Source organism: Sinocyclocheilus grahami, unplaced genomic scaffold, assembly GCF_001515645.1.
Source record: "Sinocyclocheilus grahami isolate Dianchi unplaced genomic scaffold, SAMN03320097.WGS_v1.1 scaffold3409.1, whole genome shotgun sequence".
In the NCBI taxonomy this organism is placed as follows: domain Eukaryota; kingdom Metazoa; phylum Chordata; class Actinopteri; order Cypriniformes; family Cyprinidae; genus Sinocyclocheilus; species Sinocyclocheilus grahami.
In genome coordinates, this window is record NW_015508536.1 from 7,835 (window position 1) to 19,652 (window position 11,818).

Here is an 11,818-nt window from a genome sequence, read left to right on the forward strand (position 1 = left end):
TCCCAGTGGGTCCTTAAAAAGTCTAAAAATTCTATTTTATGAAATTATATCTTAAATGTATAAAAAGGTATATAAAAAGTCTTAATTATCATTTTAGGAGGTCTTAAATTTGGGGATGGAAAAACTGGAATCATGTTAATTCAACATAAATTTCAAAAGGCTTTGATTTCATTAAATATATGTGAGCGCTGCATGTTCAAAGTCAAAACAGTGCGCTGTTGCATGTTCTACAGGCTTACGGTTTCAGATAAGTTTGCAATCAATGAACAACACGCATTTCTGCCAAAAGGTTGCTTATGATCTACTGTTGATGAATTATGACAATGTGTATGGTGTTTATATTGTAATATGTTATAGATGGTTGTAAGAGTGCATACTTTCTACCAAGCACCAAGTCCTGATATAGGAGATTTTGCTTTAATTAAGCACTTGAGATGTTATTGGAAAGTGCAAATGAGGACTAGGAATGGTTTTGATTTGCAAACTTTACTTGATGTCACATCAGGTCATATCTAAACAATTATGTAGTTTGCAGAGCATCTGAAGGATAATGTTTAAAGCTCTTGGCCGACTCACCTGGAGAGTTTTGAGGAGAGGAACCAGGAGAGCATCGTGGAGAGAAGTTGAACCCGGGGTGAAATGATGCGAGAGGAACGTAAGACATGATGTCCTCCTCAAACAAACTGAAAAGCAAAGCAAAACACGTTCTGAAAAAAGCATGTATGACAGATTATAAATGCTACTCTCAGGAAACATTGCCTGTGCATTCATTATATATATATATATATATATATATATATATATATATATATAATGGCCAGTTCATAGGATGGAGGGTGCTTTACCTTAACAGCATGACCAGATCAGCATCACATGACAGCTTCTCCAGTCTCTGTGTGCCTTCGGTTCGGATGTGATGCACCTTTTCCCTACAGACATAGTAAACACACCCAAAAAACTGAGAACCGTTTGAAAGAACTAATGATGCATTTTGTTACAGTAACAGAGGAAGGTGTAGTGTCATACTTGAGTGAGTGATTCCTTGCCAGGTTTGGCTGCCGTTCCTGTAGCACCTCAAAGATGTTTGGCTGCCGTAAAAATGCTACAATCTTTTCATTGTATGCTAGGAAACAGATGCAAAAGAATTCATATCAACTCAGCTATATACACTGGATATTTATGATGTATTGAGTTTCTTTGGTTATGATCATGGTCATCAACATTGTGATATTAATTTCAATTTTATTTTACTAGTTGAGCACCCTAAAGAACATGCCAAAGGACTAGTTTCACGCTCCCTCCTTGTATCATGATTTTTTATAAAGAGTCTCTGGCTTAAACTTTATTCAAACTTAATTGATATGGAATGCATTGAGAGACCAACAATGGGAAGAAGCTCAGTGGTTGTTGGTGTTATTTTTATAGTTTCTTGTGGATTATTGTGTCGTGCTGAACCATTGAATCAAGGGGAACTGTCTTTAGATCAGGGCTTTAGTCAAAATGCCGTCTTCAGTCATCCAGTGCAAGAGCCTGCACAGTTTGATCAAAATGCGGTAGCATCCAACATATTTCAAAACTTCATTGAGTCCAGGAGACCTGCCTCAGCAATGGTGGGACCTCCATCACAAGAGTTTGTCCAGATACCAATGCAAGTACACCCCCAGAGAGCCAACTACACATCCATGCCTCTTCTACCTAGCAGGCCTTTGAAAAGCCAAGGACATTTTGGACTAATACAACCTAAACAAACAGTTGAGACTTTCTCACAAACCCAACAGGGATTCCACAAACCCATTTCTGGTCCTGACCTCTATCCCGATGTGAAGGATGAGGTTATAGAGCCAGAGTTTGAACCCAAGGTGCCAGTGCCGGCAAACACTGTCGAGGTTCAATGTGGAGAGGTCTCCGTCAAAGTGCAGGTGAAGCAAGATTTCTTGGGGAACAATCAGTTCATTAACCCCTCTGATCTGACGCTGGGTGGTTGTCCATCTGTTGGATTTGATGACCATGCCAGGATTGTTGCCTTTGAGTCAGCGCTACAAGGATGTGGGAGCACATTAACGATGACTGAAGATTCACTCGTTTATTCCTTTGTTTTGGTGTATTCACCTTCACCTGTTCCTAACACACCTATTGTGAAAACTAATGAAGCTATGGTTGCACTTCATTGCATCTACCCAAGGAAACACAATGCGAGTAGTAATACATTGCATCCCACCTGGATTCCCTATGTTGCAGCGAAAGCTGGCGAAGAACAGTTACACTTTATTCAATTAAGCAAATCAATTTTTGAAAAAGATGTAACATTTCAGCCACTGATTCATCACTCAAATTTTAATAAAATTATGCTGGTGAATATTGCTGATTATAACAATGCAAAGTTGTATTGGTACATTAAAAAATGAATATGATTAAATAGTACATCCTGAGATTTACTGAAAACATTGACCATTAACTAGATTTCTACTAAAATCGATACTTTTTAACCCATTTCAGAAAAAATACGTAAATGTAAAGACATCCAATAAGATGAAACAGCAAAAACATCAAGATATAAACTATTGTTTGGGATTGGTAATTATTTTTATGTTTTTGAAAGAAATCACTTATGCTTACTAAGGCTGCTTTTATTTGATAAAAAAAATACAATAATATTGTTAAATATTATTACAATTGAAAATAACTGCATTCGATTTGAATATATTTTGAAACATAATTTATTCCCATGATCAAAGCAAAATTGTCAGCATCATTACTCCAGTCTTCAGTGTCACATGATCCTTCAGAAATCTGATCTAATCTAATCTAAATCTAATATGCTGATTTGCTGCCCAAGAAACATTTATTATTTTTATTAATGTCGTAAACAGTGCTGCTTTATATTTTTGTGGAAACTGTGAAACATTTTACCATTCTCTGATGAATAAATAGTTCAAAACAACTAGAATTTTTTTTTTAACATTATGCATTACAAATGCCACTTTTAAATAATATAACTTTGAACTTATTTTACAAACATTTTTAAACCATTTAAGAACAAATACCTGAACAGGAAAAAAAATAAAGATTTATCTTTTTTTAGCTACATCGACTAACCCTAAGTGCAACTACAATAGTGATCTGTCCATTATTTGTGAATGGTCCATACCTAATGGCACTGGCTCCTGCTGGCTTTGGTTTCGTATGGCTGCTACCAGGCTGTTTCCAGGCCTGGCTAACAAAGACACCCCTCGGGTGCGTGACACCTCAGATGCCTGGATTTAATGTGGAATTTAATAAACAAATAACAGTCATTTCTGTATCATTTACAAAGGATAAATCTTTTCGTCTTGTCTCTATATCGTGAGTGTGTCAGACCTCTCCTGCGCTGTAGCTGCGTAATCTCTGCAGGTGCTGGCGGTGCGTCAGGTGGTTGGGCAACCTGCCGTTTTGCAAGGGGATTCTGGGATCAATGAAGGTTGTGGCACGACTGTTGTGGTCTACAAAAAATGACTGTGGAAACAAATGGAGGACAGACAGCTGAAATAATGGCTTGACGGACACTGAGGTGAGATGTTAGGAATCACGAGATGTGAGGTACCTTCCCCTGTGGGTCTGTTTTGATCTCCCAGCCCCGCGGCAGCTCCAGCTGAGCATCAGCAAACCTATTCAAGAAGGCCACCAGGTCACGGTTGTGCTGGTACCGCTCAAAGTTTCGGGCATCACGCCTGATTTTCAGGACCATGTGTTTCAGACACGAGCTGTTTGTGAACATACGATATGCGCCCTGTAACAAAAAAAAAAGATAATGTTAACACGACACTAGCATAAACTTTTAATTAAAACATGACATGTATACTACCATTCAAAAGTTTGGGGTCTGTAAGAGTTTTTAATGTTTTTGAAAGAAGTCTCTTCTGCTCACCAAGGCTCCATTTATTTGTTCAAAAATACAGTAAAATACTGTTTTCTATTTGAATATATTTTAAAGTGTAATTCACATGATCCTTCAGAAATCATTCTAATATGCTGATTTGCTGCTCAAGAAACATTTCTTATTATTATCAATGTTGAAAACAGTTGTGCTGCTTTATAATTTATTTGGAAATCGTGATTTTTAAAAAATATATATTATAATTGCCCTTACTGTCACTTTTGATCAACGTGTTCTTACTAAATAAAAGTATTAATTTCTTTCCAAAAGAAAAATCTTACTGACCCCAAACTTTTGAACAATATTATAACTTAAATAGCATAATCTATAGAGGTAGAATAAATGATTTAGACGTAGTGAATAGTGTGCAGTGTGGTGGGAACTCACATAATTTGCGTGGAGAACAGTGAAGAACTCTGGGTGAGTGATGAATTTGACCGCTGGACTCTGCAGCAGTAACGTGATCTTCTGACAATGACCTGGAGAACATGGGGCATCTCTCCTCAACTCTTAAAAGAGAAGAAGATCATTTAAAGGGACAGTTTACCAAAAATGAAAGCTCTCAAATTGTGTTTATTCTTCTGCACGGTCAAACTTTCCACATTCACAAGATATGTGAGGTCTGTGTTCAGACTGTGATTCTGTGATTCTCAGCTGATCACATCTACCAATAGGAATATGACACCTATCGCGGCATTCCTATATAAGCTCTATTCAGTATTATTCTGCAGCTTTTCAGCTTGCTCAGGAGCAAATTACCCTCCTCCATCCCCAGCTCCTCCTTTCGCCACAGTCAGGACTTGGCTTGCTGATATTCCTTGCTAATCAGACTCCTTTATCTTGAATAAAGTGTTACACTTAAAAATCATTAAGTACATTAATGATATCTGCCTTGTTCTGTTCTGTTAACTCTAGGGGGGTTATTATTGCTGCTCTCCCTGCTCATTCATGACAGGCTGCATGGATGGGCAGGGAGGTTTTTGCCTAGAACAGAACCATACCGCCAAACCAAACTTTATGCTAAGTATCTATCATTTTGACAATAGTGGTCATGACAGAAACTTTTTTTGGTGTACAAAAACAAACAGGTTTCCACTGACGTGAGCACAAGCAAATCATTGTCACTTTTTGAGGGTAAGAGAACAACAGTCATTATGTTTGTTACCGGTTGTCTGTGGAGGCGAGTCTGTCTCAGTGTTGGCTGTTCTCTCGTTGCGGGGACTACCTGACTCCTCGTTTCTCCTCTCTGTGGCCATCGTTCTCTGGATGGTCTGGTACCTGATGAGGACACGAGTAATGCTGTTATTAGTCACTAACATCAGTACAGTATGACTCCCATTGTAAAGACTCCTTTACAACTATTTCTACCCAAATGCCCTGACTTACATATCTCATATGCTGCTCGACGGTTCAGTAAAGCTTTGAGTGCTTTGAGAATAATCTAAATCAGTCATGTGCTGCTTCTGGACTATTAAATAAACAGCCTTTAATTAGACTCTAAATGGAAACATGATGAAGCACCTATATTTTTGTCCTGTAGGTGGCAAAAGAGTGCATGTTTATAAGCCCATGTGAACTTGCTTGGTTTACAGAAAAATTGCGGCATTTGACCCAAAAAAATTAATCACTTTTTGAATCATTGGCTTTGATAATTTTTATAAAGGTTACTGTTATATGTGCCTATTTGGTTAAAATATAGCAACAGAGTCAGTCATACTTTGCTAAATACAATCCACTTGATGCTGACCAACATTGTGATTTTACCACGCTTAAAGTTTCAAAAGTTACAGTAATGCATCAATATTAAGTGAGGTTTATGCTTACAACAAGAAAAAAAATCTGTCAATGGGGTAAGAAAAATAAGCTTGTTTCCCCTTTGAATTACGTTTATTTTTCTTACCCCACTGACAGATATTTTTATGTTTTAAATGATGACACAAATACCAGTAAAATGACTACTGCAAACCTTAGTAAATCATGTTGCATTATTCATTTAAATACTCTCCTCCAATAAATTTGACGTCCTCTGAAAGGAAAACTCCTACAAATGCATATGCAATACAGTCAGCCACAAAAATACCCGTGCCCACACTTTTTCATTGCCAATTTTTCACTGCATGTCTTGTTAATATTTTTTTTAACACTAAAAGAGAGTTTGCACTGGTGCATGCTGTTAATACATTTTTATATTTTGCGTTTCAAATGTATCTTGACTTAAAAATGCTTAGATAATAATAATACTAGACAATAATAATACTAAATAAGAAAATTACTTTTTACCAAGTTATTAGTTTTCTAAAACAATGGAAAAAAAGTTAAACGATAAAAGACACCAATGTTTAATGAAAACATTTAAATTTATCTTTTTATCTTTATCTTTAAATTTAGCTTAAATTTAGTCCACTTACTGTTGGAACAAGTAGGTGTATTTGTAACATAAAAACATGGCTCATCCAATCAGATCTGAGAGTCAGACCTAAACAAATTAAACATTTGGACTTGGATCTTCACAGGATGCACCATAAGTGCAATTGATCAGTATTCCACATTATTTTGTAAAAGAAGTGTAAAATTTAGGTAACTGTTATTAAAAAACAGTGTTGTTTACCTCCTGTTGAGCTGCTCCATCTGTTGGACGGAACCAGACCTGCGCAGGCCATCCGGCGTGGCTGCGGATGTTGGCCGTTGCCAAGTGGTGCTCCGGTTAATGTGATCCACATAGAACACACGACCGTGACTGTCAATACGGGCCTCCCAGTCTGAGCGTGCCAAACAAAACATAAACACACATTTGAAGCTCAAGTCAATATTCTGGTCTGGCAGGCAAAAATATTTAAGAGAAAATATTTTTTAAATGATAGTGGCCCTCTCTAATTAGGACATTATTTATAAAAACCTTCATGCAGTTTTTACTGTTGGAATATCTCAAAGATCCCCTCAGTGTAGGATGCTTCAGATTTGACTAATTTTGACATAAACACACACACAAACCACAGTAGCGTGAAAAAGTGACAGACAGTCTTGAGCAGGTCACAGAATTGATGTTAATCATTGCTAAAATCTCAGTGTGGGTTAGTAAGAGTGACACTGGAGATGCTCATGTCTGATATGAAAGTTTGCTTGCGTGTAAGTGGTTGTAGTTTGACTATTCACAGAATTTAAATGAAATGAAAAATATGAAGGCAGATACACCAGGTGAAAGTGATACATTTGGATGGATTTGAACAATTTCGATTTGCTGCAATATTTTGCAACTTATTTAGCAATTTCCAAACTTGGGCAACAACATGCATAAAAAACTTTTTTTTTTTTTGCACATAAAAGCATGGGTTAACATCTTGTTTTAGACATTTTCATGAAGTCATATTTTGTTCATATAGTTTTTGTTTCATAACAGACATATGACCCCATATTATACATTTTAAATGATATTGATTGTAATTTTTTAAAAATGTTTCATTATCAGTTTAATAATAATTAATTTTAAATATAATTAAATTAAGGCAATAAAAATGTTACCGTTTCATTTCAAAATTACAGTTCCAAAAGCTTGGTGTCTGTAAGATTTTTAAAGATGATTTTGTAATGTTTTTCTTATTATCAATATTGAAAATTCTTCTTAATATTTTTGTGGAAGGATTATTTGATGAATAGAAAATTAAAACAACATTTATTTAAACTATAAATCTTTTGTAACATTATAAATGTATTTATTGTCACTTTTGATTTAATGTCTATATATACATATATATATATATATATATATAATCAGCATAGAGACATTAAATTGATCAAAAGTGAAAGTAAATATATTTATCAAGTTACAAAAGATTTATATTATTTATATATATATATATATATATATATATATTAACGTATTATTATTATATATACTTATATTATATTCATATTCATATATACATAATCTATTTATATGAATTTTTATTATTTTGATAACATATATATAATCCATAGGCGATTCACCCTTAAAACCTCCCCAAAATTTGCGAGACATTGACCACTATGAATACATCAAGGTGCGTGCTGAGACAACAGAACTTACTCGGTGGCAGCGGCTCGTCTATGGTGGGATAGTGATGTGGGTCGGGCCGCAGGGCGGGCAACTGGCTCACTGCAGGATGGTTACAAGGCAAAGGACATTCTCCTAAACACACCACAAACACATGCCAGACCATTCTTCATAGATACTTTTCAATTACAAGTTCGCAAAAGGGAAATCCAGATCTTTTTTAATTAAAAACACATGATCTATGCATTCTACCAATGGAAGCCTACTCACTTCTGCTGCTTGGTCCAGCTACCGGTGATTCTCCATTACCCATAATGCTGTGCGGGCTCTGGACGTGACTGTCTGGCACCTCCTCCCACTGACAGCTCCCATCCCCTGGCTCCCGGCTCTTAGTGGCCTGTCCTGTCTCCGCCTCCAATCCCAGAATACCATTCACCCTGTCCATCTCGTCCTCATCATCCTGTGAGGAGAACACAGTGCTCTCCGACCGACGTGCACTGTCTAGAGACGGCGCCCGGATGGGGCCCAAGGCCCTCTGTGCCATGTGACTGCAGCATGGCACCGGGCTCAAATCGTACTCGCTTTCCACTGGTGACCTTTGACCTGTGGTTTGGCCCTCAGCCCCGAGCGGGTGTCCATCTCCATCAAGCATCTGAATGAGTTCGGAGAGGCGCTCGTGCGAGCGGCTGCGGGGCAGCGTCCTGCGAGGGCCGTTGGGTGTTAAAGCGTGAGGCTCAAGGATTGCACCCTCTTCCTCGTCTTCCTCTTGTTCTTCTACGCTCTGTGGCCGGTCGGGTTCTGGTGCAGCTGCGTCTTCCAGTTGAGGTTGGGTGGACGGGAGACTGTGCAGCAGGTGGTGGATTCGGATGTAATGGGAACGTGGCGTCTCCGGTTCTCCGCAGGCCGATGCGATGACCGTCTCCAGTTCAGACACGGGTAGGGAACAAGGCCGTGGCTTCCTTCTCGGTGTGGTTCTGATCCTCAGCGAGCAGCCTTCCTCTAGATCCACATCTGGTTCATTTGAAACTGGTTGTGGGTCTGAGACTGCCTCCTCTTCGACTGCTGCAGGATCTCCTGAAGGCTCTGCAGGCCCATTGGCAAAGGCACAATCAGTTTCTGCCTCTTCTTGGGTCATCTCTTCTTCTTGTACGTTGGTCTCTTTTTGCTCCATCTGTTCTCGGATCTCGGCTGCTGCTTCCTCCTGCTGCTTTGGATGCGTCTGCTGCTCTGACTTTAAAGGCTCTTCCTCTACAGCATCTGCCTCGGCTGATTCAACATCCATGGGCATCTCTACAGATGCTGTTTCTCCATCTAAAGGCAACTCTGGGGCCCCCTGGTTTAAACTCATTGTGTCTTCTGCCTGAGGCTGGACTTCAGCTTCTGCTGCCGCCACTGGTTGCTCTGTACTAAGAGACATGTCCTCATCATCTGAGGAGAGGACAGAAACCTGTGACCTACATGCACATAATGCATACATGAAAATACTAGCCAGTAAGCATGCAAGATATACTGGCAATCATGTGACTTTTTAATGTTATCATGAGTGGCTGGATTAGACTAGTATTAAAAGTAATAATATGGTGGCTTATTATAATGAATTACACCACTAGTCAGAAGTTTGAGAATATTTTTATTCAGCAAGGATGCATTCAATTGATCAAAAATATAAATTAATAATGTTGTAAAAGATTTATATTTCAAATAAATGCTGTTATTTTCAACGTTCTGTTCATCAAATAATCCTGAAAAAAAGATAATTGTTTCCACAAAAATATTAGGCATTGATAATAATAACAAATGTTTCTTGAGTAGCAAATCAGCATATTAGAATGATTTCTGAAGGATCATATGACACTGAAGACTGGAGTAATGATGCTGAAAATTCAGCTTTGATCAAAGAAATAAATTACATTTTAAAATATATTCAAATAGAAAGCAGTTATTTTAAAGTGTAATAATATTTCACAATATTACTGTTTTTACTGTATTTTTGATCAAATAAATGCAGTCTTTGTTAGACTTCAAAAACATTTAAAAATACTACAACCCCAAACTTTTGAATGGTAGTGTATTTTTATAAGGACAATGAGAAATAGGACAGGATTGGATGAGATGGAATTTACTTGTGAGGTCAGAAATAGTACATCTCTCCTTAACAAGCCATTTGAGACATTAATTAAGTTACCTGACAAAGATTAGTATGTAAGGTTTTGAAAATAGTGATGCCTTTGCAAACTAATTGAATGCCAATTTTAATATCAATAATCTAATCAGTTATTATAACATAATATTAAGATAATTGATATGATAAAGGCTACAACACAAAAATAATTATGAATAACAGCTGAAATTTCCATATCAGTCTGTCATTATTGTCTAGAGTTCTTTGTTTAATGTAGCAGGCTGTACACCAGAGATGAACGTGTTGATGATTTATTATATTCAATAAAAGGTTGATTATAAAGCTGGATTTACCTGGGTGGATGGAGGATGTAATCTCAAACCTGAACTGCAGCTGGCCACTGACATGTTCTGTTGGAAGCCTCCGACCCAGAGTGTAGCTGACCACTCGATCACTATGACAAAAAACACAAACAAACACCTCAAAATTAGCATTTCAACTCATTAGCATAACAAATCATATTTCAATATGCCACAAAACAGCCTATTTATGTCTTTAAGTTTAGTTTGGGTTTGTTTATCTTTTTAAGCACATACCCGATAGCATGTTTCTCCAGTAATCTTTGCACTGGCATGGACAGCTTGCCCAAGAAACGCTTTATGATGGGTCGGCTTTTGGCAAACTTGTCCTTCACCTCGATCTCCAACACATCCGTGGGCAGAGACACAAAATTAAAGCGCTACGAGCAGGAAATACAAAGACACAGAGGAAGAGATAGCAATCATTAAAAACAGAACATGTAACCTAAAGTGAAAAAAAAAATCTTGTTGGTATCAAGCAAATACACATTTTACAAAGTAATGTGAATCGACGTCGCTCTTCATCAGTGTTGGATGTTGTTGGTGTAAAAGACACTGCTCAGGGTAACTGTCTTTTAACAAAAGCAAAGAACTAAAACAAACATAAAAAAGACAACCAAATATTTCCATGGGTTAATAATTGGCATGGATCTCCACATTTGCTCTTGTTTGGGTAGTTGATGCTTACCATGTTGATAGACCTTTTTGTTTTCTTCAACATCAAGATTTTAGGTTCATTTAATTTAACCTATAATAATTTAGGACTGAGGTTTAGCTTTTATGATCTATAAAAGATACTGCACTAACCAAATGTATCCCTTCAAATCAAACCTGCCTTCCATCATTCATTCTCCAGGTCTTGACCTTTTTTTATCCACCGCTGTAAGGCGATCTCCTCTACTCTTCTCTAATCTAATAAAAGCACTTAGCGGAAGACAATATCAGCCAGAAACAGCCACTCTACAACATGAAAACAATCCCATCAAATCCAGGTGATCTCATCTCATCCGCACCAAGAAAATGTAGTGATGGGAATCGTATAGAATTGAATGCTTCTGATTCTGAATCTATTTAAATACTGCAGTTATTTTAAAGATTAAGTACTTTTGAGAAAGCACCAAATACTTCATACTAACTGCATATACTACTACTGTTCAGAAATTTGAGGTCAGTATGGTTTTTCTTAAATAAATGAATGCTTTAATTCAGCAAGGATGTAGCAAAATGATTAAAAATGACAGTAAATACATTTATAATGTTGCAAAAGATTTATATTTCAATTAAGTGCTGTTCTTTTGAACTTTCTTTAAAGTATCCTGAAAAAAAATGATAGTTGTTTCCACAAAAACATTAGGCAGCACAACTGTTTTCAACATTGATAATAATAAGAAATG

General features: G+C 37.1%; 1 protein-coding gene across 1 annotated transcript in view; it reads right to left on the minus strand.

Moving 5' to 3' along the window:
- Window positions 1–507: 507 nt before the first annotated feature.
- The window catches only part of LOC107576258 (E3 ubiquitin-protein ligase HECW1-like), a gene marked incomplete at its 5' end in the record, with an annotated part of 12,839 nt that continues 1,528 nt past the window's right edge, over window positions 508–11,818 (minus strand). Inside the window, 13 exons of the mRNA XM_016262475.1 lie at window positions 508–683; window positions 846–929; window positions 1,027–1,123; window positions 3,149–3,254; window positions 3,358–3,492; window positions 3,581–3,766; window positions 4,301–4,422; window positions 5,079–5,191; window positions 6,522–6,672; window positions 7,977–8,078; window positions 8,214–9,371; window positions 10,419–10,519; window positions 10,662–10,804. Coding sequence (XP_016117961.1) covers window positions 521–683; window positions 846–929; window positions 1,027–1,123; window positions 3,149–3,254; window positions 3,358–3,492; window positions 3,581–3,766; window positions 4,301–4,422; window positions 5,079–5,191; window positions 6,522–6,672; window positions 7,977–8,078; window positions 8,214–9,371; window positions 10,419–10,519; window positions 10,662–10,804 — 2,661 coding nt within the window. The remainder of the gene's footprint in view (window positions 684–845; window positions 930–1,026; window positions 1,124–3,148; window positions 3,255–3,357; window positions 3,493–3,580; window positions 3,767–4,300; window positions 4,423–5,078; window positions 5,192–6,521; window positions 6,673–7,976; window positions 8,079–8,213; window positions 9,372–10,418; window positions 10,520–10,661; window positions 10,805–11,818) is intronic.